Raw genomic sequence first — 15,219 nt, forward strand, 5'->3', positions numbered from 1 at the left:
CATTAAATTTGCTTTTTCTGTCACAACTTCAGCAGCATTCTAGGAATTTAGAAATTGTTAATTTATGCGTAACAATTTCATTAATGCCAAAATGTATTGCTGGAAGGCCCCAGGAAGGTACCTGCCACTCTGAACACAGGTATTTATAATGGAAAAATGCAATATAAGGGCATTTCAGATAAGCTCTAATAGGGAAAAATGCAATACAAGAGAACTTGTACTTTACCAAAAAAATTAGCAGCCAATGTCTTGATGAAAGTTGGTGAATTTTGATACCAACAAGTCATATGAATTTGCATGTGTGATATGGGGCTTTTGAATCTTGCAATTTAGTAAGACAAATAATGATCTTTATCCATCCTCTGGGAAGAAAACATGGGCACTCTTCGTTTATTTTTGGAAGGATGGTTGTTTAGTTTGGCTGCTATTTTTATTATCAAGAAGAATCTTGTTTCCTTTGCACTTTGTGAGGAAAGAGCTCGTTCACTGTCAAGTTGGAGTCACAAGATCACACCACTGCTGCTTAACAAATGCAGCCAGAAGGTGCTGAGTCCTCAGCAGCAGCTGCTCACAGCCCCACTTCTAACACTGCATTTCTTGCTAATGCAGACACAGCCAACAAATCACATTAGCAAGAGGAATTACAATTACTTCCATAGTTCTCCCTGCTTGGCTGCTCGATGACACAGAGAGTTAATGGACAGACATTGCTGTCCTCCTGCCAAATTCTCATTTTGTTGTTGCCATGTGGGACATTGTCTCTCTATTTTTCTGTTTCTTACACAGGCCAAGGATTACAACTCAGTAGTTTGTTTTTCCTAGTTCCTATAATAGAAGAAGGAAACAACCTGCAATGGAGTCATTCCAAGAGCTGCAGAGGAGACAGTTTCATATATTTAGAAAATTTCCATGTTTATCCTTGCTCTGAAGATCCTGCCATTCCCATTAGGACTAGATTGTGGTCTTGGTTCAGGCAAACAGTGATAATCACTACAGTAAATTTGATAAACAATTATTTCTCCTGGCCCCTCAACCAGTGAAGAACTGAATTTTAGAAGGCATGCTGCAGTTTGTTTAGACCAGTGCTTTAAAACCCTTCTCTGAGCTTTGAGAAAGTTCCATGCTAATGATGATGTTTAATGCAGGATTTAACAGGTGAGAAGTGCCATCACCCTTTGGGGACTTGGCAGCATCTGACTGCTCTGTGTTTAAGCACAGATGTGTCTTTTCAAAGGTGCTGGGGTTTTGTAGTACCTTGCTTTGGAAAACTGATGAGTATTTAGTATAATTACCTTGTTGAGAAGTACCAGTAGACAGTGAAAGAAAGAAATGATTTTAAAAACAATGTTCCCCTTTAAGTATTTCCTACATGTGTCTCATGTTTACAGAATGTTACATCCAGCAGAGCAAACTGTCCCTAGAAAGCATTTAACCATTCCTTCAGGTGAAACGACCTCCCAAGAAGGATTTCATTACAATTTCCATACCAACCAAGTGTATAAATCACTGGTAGCTTTAGAACAGTTTTACAAGGAGCCACATTGGATGCACAACCTCTGACAACGCTGTGCCTGTTTTCTATCTACCTTTCCTTGTAGGTGTTCTGGTTTATGTCAGATTTTTGTTGTCCAAGTATTCCTTCTCCCAAATCTCTGTCCCGTTCTGCAGAGCCTGGAGTGAGCACCAGAGACTGGTGACTGAGGTGTATTTGTTGCTGATGGGTGTGAGGAAAGCAAGAGTGTGAAGCAGCAGAAGTGATAAAAGAGAAAACAAAACAAAAGGAGATGCTCTTGCATTTCACAGAGCACAAAGAGTGTTTTCCATCTGCAGCAGTGGCACTGAACAGCGACAGCACCAACTGAGAGCTGTGATGTGTTCGAGCAAAGAAGGAAATTCTGCATGGAATTACAAGGGCATAAAAGTGCATAGGACATGAGGATTTGATTAATTCTTGAATAGACAAGCTTGGGATAGATGGGCTTGGGATGTATGTCTGACAGACACAGGCTCCCATAAACTGGAGAAGCTCTAAGCAGGTCAGTCCTGGGCCATGAATCCCAGAAACAGCAGTGGATGGGTCACTGCTGGCAAGCACAGTGCCCTTACACCAATGGCTTCCCTGGCGTCCCTCTAAAGGCAGCTGCTGTCAGGGATATCTGCAGTGGAAGGGATTTGAAGGTGCCTCTTGGAGACAGCCCAGGGTGTGTTTCAGTCTGCAGACTCCCTGAGGATGCTATAAAAAACATCATTTCAACAGGTTTGCAGCAAGGCTACAGCTAATTAAACAAGTGCAGGTGATGAAAGGCTGGTCCTGCAGTGCAGACAACAGCTTCACTGCTCTGGGGGCATGGCAAGCCTCATCCAAAACAGCCCTGTGCTCCCCGTGTCCTGCAGCACAGCATCTCTCCAGGAGCCTGGGGGAAGCTGCCCAGCCCGGGGGATTTGCAGTGTGTGTGGCACAAACCCCTGCAGCTGCAGGAGGGACAGGCTTGGCACAGGCTGGCTCCCGGCCCTCTGCAGAGACAGTGCCCATTTGAAAGGATTTTTATTTTATTTGAATGGATTTTTTGTGGATCTGGGGAGATGCTGCTCTGCTGCCTGAGCCAGCTCTCATTGGGGAGAGGCTTGCAAAGGGCACCTTTCCCCTGCCCAAAGACACTGTACAGGCTCAGGTAACTGAATTACCAGTGATTACACAGCAAGCCTTCATCAGTCTCATTTTCTTATTGTTACTGAGCTCTTTCTTACCCAGGTAAGGCGTGTTGTGGGTTCCTTTATGCAAACACTGACAAACCTATTTTGCTAATGAACTGCTAATGTCACACCCTGCATTGTAAATCACAGCAAGTGGTGTTGGAGCTTGACACAATGATCCAAAAGCATGAAAGGTTCCTGATTAATTTCTTTGCACCTTGGCTCACTTGGTGGTAATGCTGGTAGGTGATATGTCAACTTTCCAAAGGAACATTTTCTGGAAGAAATCAAAAATCTCAAACATACAAAGCATATTTTTATCTAAGAGATTTAGCTGGAGTTGCCACTTCCCTGCTCTCTTTCCTTTGATAAGCATAATCTGTTTCCCCATTCATGTCAGGGAAACCTGGTTTTAAAATCCAAATACTTTGAAGGAGGCTCAGCATGACAAAATGGAAATAAACTTCCCTGGCAAGCACACCCCCCTCTTACCACCCACAGGTTATGTTCTGGGGTTTTAATTTTATTTCCTTCAATTAGAGAAAAATGTTAAATTGTAATTTAACCTCCTAAAGAGCAGTGGAAATTATAGAACAAGAACAAATGGCAAACCTTCGAGTCTGAACTAAAAATGGAAGCTCAGACTTTGGAGACCACATAGTAAACTCGCATTTTCATATAGGGAAGTATAAAAACAATCGGGATTTTTATCACCCAGCAAAAGGAAAAGTGATTGAGCCCAAGCACAGCCTTTACTGAGGGGAAGCTGAAGCCAGAGCTGTCTGTATTTCCCTGCTATTTATCTTTCCATTTTCCCCCTGCCTCCATGGATGTCCCTGAGTCTGCAGCCTGCACAAATTTACTGTGCCAGATTTTCCCCCCAAGGTAACTCAGGGAATGACGTAGATGCCATGTGGATAAACCTGGCCCACTCTCCATCTGCTCCTTGGGAGGTTCAGCTCTAGGAGAGATGAAATCCACGGCGGGAAATCATGAACATAAAGGGTTGCAATAAAGTGAAGAATTAAAGCAATTTTTTCCTTACACTGTTGACTATACAAAACCTAAAAATTTGGATAGGTAAATGCCTGAATTTGCACCTCAGATCTGTAATTTTCCCTACTTTATTTCAGTGTTGTTTTGGTGTAATGAATACGATGTGTCTGAGCAACAATGTATGTCACATAAGCAGCTGTGCACCCAAAATCAGCTCATGATTACATTCAATAATTACTGCAGGTACCTTGCCTTTCTAAATAGCTAAGCTGTTTTCTCTTTTACAAAGGATTCTGTGTAAGTTTTTTTCCAAACCAATCCCAAACGATACTGAAACATTCACAGCTTCAAATACGTAGTCCTTCAAAAATTACATAAATTTCATGTTCATAAAAAACTTCTTTTCTCCTTTAGAATTTTCAGTTCGAATTTCTAACAGTCATTCGAAATTGCAAAAATCAAAATACGTTAAAAAAAACTGAAATGGAAACTTCAAACTGGAACATCCTGCTGCAGCTCTTTTTCAAAGAGAGTCAAGAAAGAGAGCATGTCTGCAGAAATGCAGGTGACAGAAAACATTTTTAGAACAAGGAAGAGCTCCGTCACAGGAAACATCTAACTTGTGCAATAAAAAAGCTCTTCAGTTTGAATTCTGCTTGTCTGGAACATAACACAGAAGCATTCAAAGGCTTCCAGACACACTTCCCCCTATCCTGCATGTTCAGTCACTGTGGTCAGTCTTTCTATCTTAGCATGCTAAACTCAGGAAAAGGGGAACTGGTCCTACTGCTAATTCTCTTTCGAAATGCTCAGGATAATCTTTACTCTGAAACTAAGACCAGCTTTCTGCCTTCCATGCCCTGCAGGCTCCTCTCACTGGATGACAAGGACACTCAGCAAGGAGCACCTTGAGGGAAGTGCTGGCTCGGTTTGGGAGTGACCAGGAGGACACAGGAACCCTTTAAAAGCTCAGCTCCCTCTGTGTCATCCTCCCTCACTCTCTTTTTAAAATTCTTTTTAGAGAGAGTCTTGAATTCCAGGCAGCACTGGAAGTTACTAGTGGTAAAGGCACCTCTATCCCAAAAGCCAGAAAGGTCATTTTGATTCCACTCACTGTCTCTACCCTCTGCAGTGGACCAAAGGGAACCTTTATTTCTTTTTTTAGCTCTATACATGACTTGCAGAGAGAGATGCAATGACAGTAAAGGGGAAAACATGCAGAGCTGCACCACAAACCAATTCATCAGCAAACAGAGCACGCCTGCCTTACAAATTTGCCTGCAGCTCTTGTCTGCTGTGTTATTTTTAAACTGCCTGCAGGTTGCAGATTTTTCAGTGGTCCTTCTCCTACCAATGTACAGACAGGATTTAGCAAGGTACAACTTTCATTGCCGTGAATTTAAGTTACCAGAATTCCCAGGACGTTAAAATTCAGCATCCTTCATCTTCCCACAAACTTCTTGCTGCATTCACAGGAGGACATCCCATGTCTCCTGCATGGCAAGGTCAGTGTAACTCAGCCCAGCATCCCCGATGTTCCCAGCTGCCATTCCTCAGCCTGTGGAATGCATCCTGCAGTTGCTGTAATCAGCAGCCCAGGCATCCAGCTATAGACTCTGGCTCATCTGGAAACCCCGAGAAGATAAACCCAACTCACTGAGCCCAGGGCTCCATTTAACAATGCTGTTATCACCGTGACATGATCACCTCAGCACCAGAGCCAGCTGCTGTACGAGTGAGGGCTGTGGGCAGCTCAGGGCACTCTCGCATCACACATCCAGCACACAATTCACAGAACTCCCAGCAAACCTGCCCCACTTCTGTGGGAGGCTGGCTGGGATGGAGGCAGGGTCTGACACGTGTAAATGAGAGAGTTTCTATGAGCAGAAAACCTTCACAATCATTGCACAATTCCCACAGAGAGGGGAATTGCAGGAAGAGTGCTCTATTTATGGCTCCACAATGTTTTAAAGAAGAAAGCAAGGGGGTGTTTTTCACCACAACTGCTGCCGATGTAAACAGAAGCTGCAGATGCTCAGACTTTCTGAGGGGTGAGACCCTGGAGCCAAATGTAATGAATATTATGGTTTGTTTGCTGCTTCTTTGTTGCCTGGTTGATTCTGCAGCTCAGAGCTGCACTGCAGAGCAGTGCCTGTCACTTTGCAACCTCTGCATCCCTCTGACTGGGGATGTCTCAGACATGAACCCACTCACACTGCACCTTTGTTAGGAGCTCTAGAACTACTCCAGCTAGCACTGTAAGGAGAACTTGCTCAGCATCATCAGCAAGGGCACAGCCACATTCGTTTCCACCCCTTTGGCACACACAGAGCAGGTGACAAGTTTGTGACACATGAGGGGTTTGCTTTGGGGCTGAAGCTCCAGCACAGAAGTCTCAAATGGATACAGCAAGGAATTTAAAGTGATTTTGGCATAAACAGCCAGAGCAAAACCATGTGGCCCCACAGGGCTGAGGATTGCCTGCTTGTGGGGCAGTGAGGGCCAAGCACAGGCTGGCCTTGCTGTGCTGGGGGTTAAACTGGTGCTCTCTGGACCCTGATAGTGATTGTCCCTCATCCTTCCACATTACACAGAGTGAAGCTGCTGCTCACTTTCCCCTGCTGACTTGGAGAGTCATGGCTTGGCTCTTGGCTGTTTATATTTTGCAGACATCCCCTGTGTAATTGCATGGCCTGGCCCCAGGCTGTCAGGCTCTGGGAGGAATAACCACATTATTCCACAGAACAGTTAGCATAATTAAAAATATTGACTGCAGATTTAAAAAATGTGCTGAATGTTTCACAGAGTGGTTGGAGGGTTGGCAAGCTTTGGCAGCTTGTTGGCTGCAGGAATTGGCTGATATTTAGGAGTGCCTTCTCCTCCAGTAGTCACTGCTGTACGTGGGAACTGCTTTTTGTGCTGTCAACTTCTGATCTCCCAAGCAGCCAACCCACAACCATAAGAAAATGAACTGACTGGAAATGAGGTGCTCCAAGGGCTCTCTTGTGATTCTCATTGCTGGTGAGACCACTTCCTTGTTATTTATGACTTCGGGATATTTGCCTTGCTGTGTCTCTACCTATTTTTGTGTCCATCTCTCCCAAGGCACAGTATAGAAACTGCATATGGTGAGAAGGACTGCTTGTACCATATGAGAAACATTAATAAAGTTTAAAAGCCCACAAAAATCTCCACTGGAACATATGTTTTAGCTGCTATTCCTTCTTTGACATTGGATTTCTACCTGTATTTCATCTGCAATCAAAGTCTAAAGCACAAAATCCTTGCATTTCCACAACCAAGAGGGCAGAAAGGGAGGGAAGAAGCCCAATGGGCAGGGCTGGTGTTTACCACAGAAGCACTGATTCCTAAAGGCACTCAGGGAAACCTCAGTGTTCTTAGAATACCTCCCCGTGCCCCTTCTTAGGGGAATATCTGGAACCATAAGCATTGCTGGGGACATGCAGGTTTGGGTTCAAATCATTTCCTGGCTCTTTGTATATCCTCTATCTGGCAAAAACTCAAAATGACCTCATGCTACCAGTATTAAACAAAACACGTGGGGGATGTCTAACCCGCTTTGCAGACACCTCCATCCTGAAGGAAACATAGCAGAGTCAGTAAATCAGCTTCTTGTTTCATCTTCACTTCCACCCCTGAGAAACTCCTGGCCTGGGAGGAGCAGCAGTGCAGTCCCACGAGCAAGGACCAGGGACAGCTGAGCTGAGCTTGTCCCACTCCACTGCAGCTCCCAGGGACAGGGCTCTGATTCACAGCCTCATCTACAGCTCTTCTGAGATGAGCTAATTCCATGAACATTTCTATTTCCACTCAAGAGGTGTCACAAGAAATGACCAAATGCTATTTCCTGAGGCTTTTATTACAGCTTTAAAATGATCATAATAGCAAATTAATAGATCTACTCTTCCATTTTCCATTCTCATTGCTATTGCTGTAATCAAGAGCACCTCTAATTCTTCAAAGCTTATTTCTGTGGTACTTCTCATTTTTTGAATACACTGCTAGGAAAGGAGAAGAATATCTTGGCACTTCAGCTGTGGTCTGTAAGGCTACTGCCTTCCTTCTGTGCAAGGTTCATTGCTATTTTCTGCTCTCAACTTAATACTGATCTCCAAATTGTAAATTATAAATATCTCCTTGGGTAGGCATCACACGCTCAAAGGCAAAAAAAAAAAATTATTACTTTAAATCTCTTGTAAATTAAACCCCCAGATACTCAGTGGAATGAGAAAAAAGGTGCTCTAAATTCAGTACAAAGAAAGAGAATTTCACTAGGCATGCATGATGTGTGTGGGGAATTGTTACAGCTTTTCTCTGCTCTGATAGTTCACATAGCCAAGTTTTTAGTTTGTCTCCACTGAATGATTCATCTCTATTACCAATATTTTCAAAATTAAATGGAAGAGGAGGAATGTGTTCATTCCCCTGCTGTGTTTAATAATCTTCCAAAAATTGTTTCCTGTTTACTTGGAAATCCCCACCTCCATGCTGTGATTTAGGCATTTGCACCCAGTTAACTTAAAAACAAAACCTAGAAAATACTGGATATGTATGATCTTGCAGCCATAAAGCAATTTATGATAAATGTTGTTGTTCCAGAGAAAAATTACTTGGAGATGTACATATGCTCACAGCTTCGCATTCCTGATTTAAATCATAACTGATTGTTGGGAAAAAATACAAATTGTTACTCAGTTTTTATTTCTGTAACACATCTGATGGCAGCTTCTCTTTCAACATTTACTGTACCGGTGCTCTAATGCAAATCTCAGTAAGGACATCAATAACCCCATTTAGGGGACTGTCCTCCATGGCACTGGCTGGCACACAACTGTGAATACTCTGTGGGTATTGTTTTGTGCAGCAATTGTCTATAAGCAAAACTTAGGGTGCATTTTCAAGGAAAATTATTAAAAATACCTAAATTGATTTTCCAGCTGAAGCATTATCTCTGAATTCCTGTGGCTTGGCTGGACAAAAAGGAAAGAATTTTCCCCTTAGCTTTCTTAAGGAATAATTTTTCACAGTAGTTCTGAGATTTTACTTACGCAGCACATATAAAACAAACTCTTATATAAGATTTGCATTTGCTCACATAACTCAGCGTGTTCTGTGTTAGCTCATGTGAAGAGTTCATTTAAAAGGCAGCAATATCCTGTGACCCAGGAACAGAACTGGAAGCTGGGGATTCTGAATGGATCTGAGTTCTCTCACGCTTCCTCTCAGCTTTTCATAAAAGTCTTGCATTTTTCTACATGAGCATTACATTTATGTGATTAACTGGAGGCCATGTGAACCTGATTTACTGATGTGTTAAACTTCCACTGCTCTTAAAGCCCTGGGGAGCTCTCAGCTGTGACAGCTCCCTGCAGCTTTTGGGGGACAGTGACACCACTGCCTTGGTGAGCACCTTTGCCTGCCCTTTGCAAGTCACTGTGGGGTTTTGTCTAACACTTCTTTCCTCTCTTCCCCTCCCAGATGAGATGGAGCAGTCCCCTGCAGTGCGTTCTGACTACTTGGTCTCAGGGATTCGAACTCCACCAGTGAGGAGGAACAGCAAACTGGCAACACTGGGCAGGATCTTCAAACCGTGGAAGTGGAGGAAAAAGAAAAATGAGAAGCTAAAGCAGACATCTGCAGGTAGGCTGATAATAATGATAATAATGATAATAATGTTTAAGGCGAGGAGGGGCCCATATTGGCTGACTTCCTATATAACACAATATAGTACAGCTAGAAGAAACAGTCAAAATATGAGAATGAAGCACAAGCCTTGCCCCCCGACAGCTTTCCATGAGCTGTCCCTTCTCCACACAGGCTACAGTTCTGGCCCCAAGTATTGTCACCCTTTTTATTTGGGGTGAAGTTTATATAGGTCACAGTAACACGATGAGAAGTGACAGCAGGGAGCTGCAGCATGTGAAATGCCTCTCTCAAGCAGCTGTCTCTGAGGGAAAGAAGCCCAGCACACGGCACAGCAGCCTCCCACTGGTCTCCAGGGATGTCCCAGGAGATCAGTACAGAGACAAACTCACTTGCATTTTCCCAAGATGGGATGGTGCAGTTCCCTCCACTTGCTCCTGTATCCTGTGGGAGTGTCCCAGTGAAGGACTCTGTCCAAAGCAACTCCAAGGTTAAATTGGAACATTGAACAGCAGGGAGGCTCTGAAATACCCATAACTCTGCACTCAGAGTGATCTGACAGCACCTCACATCATAAACCTCAGCTTTACATGTGGTGATTCTAATAAAGGAGGAGGCACAAACAGCTGACCAGTCCATGCTCCCCAAAACAAAATCCTTGCAGTCCTTTCCAAGCACACAGGAGCTGAGGCTGGAGGGAATTTCCATGTTGCCTTTCTCAGCCCATTACACGAGTGCTGTGTTGGTAACTGGTGCTGTGTTGTGCCATTACTTTGTGCAGTGCTGGAGAAGAAGATGACAGCACGGCAAGGGAAGGATGAACTCATTAAGAAAGGCCTTCTGGAGATGATGGAACAAGGTATGTAAAAAATTCTTTTTTTTTTTTTTTTAATCAGAGGGTCTTTCAGGACAGTAGAAAACACATATTTGCAAAAATAGAATAAACAAACAAATGAATAAAATCCTTCAGTCCAAAATGAGAGGAAAACTCAGTGTCTGAATTTAAGGCTTGTCATCCTTCAAGCTCCTCCCTGCTGCAGTCAGTCCATGTAGTAGTTTAGTGTTTGATGCTCTCCCATCTTGAATGCAGCTTCCCTTGGTTTACACGTGGTGCAGCCTGAACTGGTATGTATGTTTTATGTAATTGCTCTAAACCCAGCTAAATCCTTCTGCCAAGAAATCCAGCTCAAGCTGGATAAATATAAACTTCAACATACAGATGCAGTCAGCTAACATGAGCAACCTATGGATCCAAATCCCATCAAATGATCCTAAGCTGATGTTTTCAGCAGTTTTTCCAGTAAACCAAGTTTGTGATGTAATGTGTTACCAATCCACCTGCTTTTCATTCATGGAAAAGTGAAGCATTTAGGGGAGTCATTTTAAAGCTTTCCTGAGTACAAACCAGAAGTCAGGGAAGGGAAGATGATAAAGTGTCAGAAACACTCACAAAGGATGTGGTTCTTGTGCTCCAAAGGCCTGCCAGATGCTCAAGGGAGACACAGATCTGGGTGACTGCTCTGTGAGATTAACTGAGCTCCCAATGTTATGGACAACATCCCAATTGCCATTTCCACCTAAACAGAGATAAACCCCACAAATCCATCTTTACTTTGAAAGCATCATAGCAGAAAGTACTGTCATGAAAGAGCACTGGTCTTTTGAGTTTGATTAATCTCACAGATAGAAGTTATGTTCTTTGAAAGTAGTAATTGAGTTTCTTTTGTATAAAACAAATGCCATGCCTATAAATAACCCCTGGGACAATACTCAGTGATGCCATGCTGGAGTGAAACTGAGCAACTGAAGAGTCAGAAAAAGAGCATTTTAAACAGGATTTGTTTTTCCCATGGGAGTAAAGCAATTTTAATATTTACTCTGTTGGATAATTTAAGTTTTATGTTAAATAATCTATCAAGCCATCAGTTTATTCTAAAATGGAAGTTCTTAGAAAGCTCATTTTTAATTCCTGTCCATTGAAGTCTTTGTGTCTCTCATAATTCTAGATAATTAGTTGCCCTATTAGCATATTAGCATTACTGTATATACACAATCTCCGCTAGGAGCAGGAAAGTTCCCTATAATCCATGCATTTGAAGACATATATTTTCACAGCTCTGCAAAAAAAACAGTGAAATAGAACTTCTGTAGAGCATGCTAAGAGGTAATAATGAAAAATCAATAAACCTCTTGCATGCATAAAGAACAGTTGGGAGGAAAAGGTGATGCCAAGCAGCAAGATCATTTTAACAAAATTAAAATAGTTTAAATAAATACAGTCCAGTGAGGTGTGAGGACAGGCTGTGCTTTTAACTAGACAGCTGCAAACAGACTGCTTACCTGTCTGCAGGAAAGTTGCCTGGAGCTCCTATAAACATCACACAAATTTCCAGTGCCTCCCTGTGCCCAGAAAGGGAAGAATGGATCACAGTCAGCTGAAGGACATTGCAGCTGCCTGCAAGTTATTTTTCTTTACAGAGTGTTGTGAATCTCCAGGGTTATTTTATTATATTAGTAGAAGCAGCTTATTAACTGGAATAAAAAATTGACCCAAATAATTCTCAGTAAATGATTAGTGCCCTACTTGGACTGAGCCGAAGTGGCAGCAGTTTCAAGGCTAAGTCCTCGTTTAGGCAGTTAAGTTGCAATTGTCAAAGCAGCAACACTATCCTAAAAGACTACAGTAAATCCTCAAATCCCTCTATTCCATCAGGCTCTACTCCACTTCCAGGGAGCTGATTCTTGCTTTCCTAAATAGCCCAGGTGGGATGATGCTGCAGCCTGAGAAGCCTCATGCATTTGCAGTAGGTGCCATTCAGACCCAGAGCACAGGGCCTGTCAGGAGGGTTTGGCAGTGGCCCTGGCAGTGGCCCCTGTGGCTCTGAGCTCTCCCCAGGGCTGGAGCAGGATCTGCAGCGCTCAGGGAGCAGCCCAGGGTGGCATTGCACTGTCCTTGTGTGGGTGATGAGTCACCCTGCAGGTTATATCAGCCCTTCTCCTCACACAACCCCCAGTCCTGGCTGCCCATGCACTGCATGGCCTGGGCCACCTCTGTCCCCTTCCCTCCTCTCTGGCTCTGCTCACACAGGGCAGATGCCAACCTGCCCCTGGAAAACTCCTGAAATGCAGCTTCACTCTGGGCAAGCAGCTTTACTCCCTGAGCGATTCCATGCTGCAGGGCCTGGCACACAGCAGAGTTAATGCCCAGAGCATCACAGCCCTGCTCCTGCTTACCCTGAGCACTGCTGCTTTCTAAAGTCTGTGCTTTGTCCTGTCCCCAGACCATCGCTAAAATACGGTGTTGGGACCCAGCTGATCATTCCTGCCAAAGAACATTGCTGCTGTGTCTCAGAATTCCTCCAACAGGGACATCTTTGCTGTCATCCCTCCCTCAGTGACTGCCCTGGCAGGGCCGGGCTCTGCCCGAGCCCTGTGTCTGCCTGCAGTTCCACTGGCACAGCTGCCAGCAGCCTTTCCCGAGGATGTGAGCAATGTGCAGGGCAGAGTTACCTTGCACACATTTAGGGAGCTCCCCCCTTGACGCTTCTCCCCCTTGTGAGCACGCAGCTGATCAGGTTTATCTGTATCAGGGTTATGTGTACTTACAGCTCTGCTAAGGGCTGCCTGTCAAACAGCGCGGGCAGCGGTTCGTGCACTGCTGATTATGTACAGGCTGCCTTCACAATGAGCTGAGATGTAGGCAATGAACTTTTTCCCCCTCCCCTTCCCTGTATCATAGCAACTGTGCTACTGCAAGGGCTATTTTAAGAACAGTAACTTTTCACCGAACGTGATTATGAGGCAGACTGAGTGAGCTCAGTGTGCAGAAATACTGCATCCCTTCCGCAGCATCTCTGGGCCAAAATCTGATACCCTCACCCAAAAGCACAAGAAATTACCTTGCAGATTGCCCATATAGCATCAAAAACAGTTAACTGGGAATCTTGCTATTTTAAATCAATGTTCAAAGAAATTGTAATGGTGTCATTGAAAGAAAACACAGCCCTGTCAGGAGCTTCCAGAAAGGAGTGTCCAGGGCTAAAGAAGTACAAGCTGGGAGGTGAAGGGTGGACAGCAGGAGTGTCCAACAGCATGGAGAGCTGCCCAGGGAGGGAAGTGATTGCTTTCTGTAGTTTGCAACAGTGATGCAGATCTTGTAAATTCTGAGGGAGTAAAAGGGTAGTTTGTATTCTGAGGACTCTTGCCTGAATAGGAGAATACTAGAAAAGCTTCAGTCATCAAGATGCGTACAGCTGCAGGGATCACTGGCACAAAAATCTTCCAGAGTAAGCAAAGGGAGCAGTTTCTAGGTCTGCATGAGGAAGGATTTGAATTTCTGATCAGCTCAATCACACAGGACACACTTTTGAAAGCTGAGCAACTAAAACTGTGCTAAAACCCTGCAGCTTGGAAGGGAGTATGAGCAGCCTTTCCTTCCTCCATCATAGCTGGATGACAGAGTCGAGCACAGAGCCTGAGACAACCCAGACAGGTCAGACCAGTCTGGGAATGTGCTGCACCATGGGCTCTGCTCATGCAAGGAAGGAACTGCCTTCTCCCAGAGACCTCAGATTGCCCATGGCTCATCTCCAGAGCACAGTGGCTATTTGCTGAGGCAGCTGGATGCCCAAAGAAATAGGTGCCTCCTTGAGAAAACTGAGTGGGTTTTTTGTATCCAGATGGGCTGGTGTCCACGGGATTTGTATTACAGATGGTTAACACAGAGATCAGGTGCTGCTCTAAGAGAAGTCTCAGTCCCCTGAGCATGAGCAGCTTTGACACTCCCTCTTCTCAAGAGGATAGCAGGGGAGCTGAGCTTTCACTGCTCACAGTTTAGTTAAGATTAAATAATCTGTTGTTTCAGATACTGAAGGCAAAGCCTGCACTGGTGACGATGCCACGAGGGCGACGCAGAGCGAGGCTCCAGCAGCCGTGTGCCAGGCACTCAGCTCAGAGGAGGAGCAGCAGGAGACCACAACAGCAGCCACAACCAATGTGACCTCCTTTGGTGAGGAGCTGCACTTGGATGAGCTGAAAGAAGATGCAGGTATTGGATATAAAACGTTTCCAAAAGACTGTGAAGTGTTATAAAAATATTTCTGCTGAGGAGTCGAATAGGTCAGTGCATTACAGGGTCAAAGCACCTTGTTCAGCTCAGCCTCACACTAGGTTGATAATTGGTACTTAATAGCAGTGATTTTTGAGGCTTCTACCGAGGTGAGGAACTACACAAAGCTTGGCATGATGGGATTAGCTGAATTATGGGATGATCCAGTCTTGGCATGGTGTCTCTTTGGTATCAGCAGTGGCTGCTGTGAAGATGAAATAAGCTTCTCTTAAAAAGATTTCTTAAACTTCTGTGCCAAGTCTGAATTGATTAGTCCTGGCTCAGGAGAACAATGTCAATACACAGCCCACACTGTCCATATCATCACTCTGTCCCCAGCATGCTGCAAACACCATGAAGTTTGATACCAGGAGCAGAGATCAGCTAAACCAAGCTCCTTTCATGCAGCTCTGCTCTGGTGATTTCATCCATGACAGCACTTCCTAGGAACTGGAGCAGCCAGGCACAACCCAGCAGTTGGAGGGTCCATTCACTTCCTGACAACCAAGAAGTGCAAAGCTGCAGAGATAATGCTTTATCCTGGTTTGTGAGGACTGTCCTGTGGGGATTATGGATCTTCCTGGCCTCTGGTCAATCTTTACACCTTCTCCATCTGCCCCGGCTGCCTTTTGTTCTCTGTCCCATCCCTTCAGGCCCTGCTTTCTGGGGGGTCCCAGCCCCTGGCTGCTTTCCCCAAGCCCACCCCTGCCTGCTTCCACCCTCAGAATGGAAATCATTCCCTCATCAGCTGATGCAAA

General features: G+C 44.5%; 1 protein-coding gene across 5 annotated transcripts in view; it reads left to right on the plus strand.

Annotated features, from left to right (window-relative positions):
- Positions 1–15,219, plus strand: part of PHACTR3 (phosphatase and actin regulator 3) — a 100,436-nt gene that overhangs the window by 43,727 nt on the left and 41,490 nt on the right. For all 5 annotated transcript variants that reach the window (XM_088175203.1, XM_014873946.2, XM_088175204.1 and 2 more), the window contains exons 2-4: positions 9,190–9,351; positions 10,136–10,213; positions 14,219–14,401. In XM_088175203.1, the coding sequence (XP_088031329.1) occupies positions 9,190–9,351; positions 10,136–10,213; positions 14,219–14,401 (423 nt within the window). The remainder of the gene's footprint in view (positions 1–9,189; positions 9,352–10,135; positions 10,214–14,218; positions 14,402–15,219) is intronic.

Source organism: Sturnus vulgaris, chromosome 17 (assembly GCF_052056855.1).
Source record: "Sturnus vulgaris isolate bStuVul1 chromosome 17, bStuVul1.hap1, whole genome shotgun sequence".
Lineage (NCBI taxonomy): Eukaryota > Metazoa > Chordata > Aves > Passeriformes > Sturnidae > Sturnus > Sturnus vulgaris.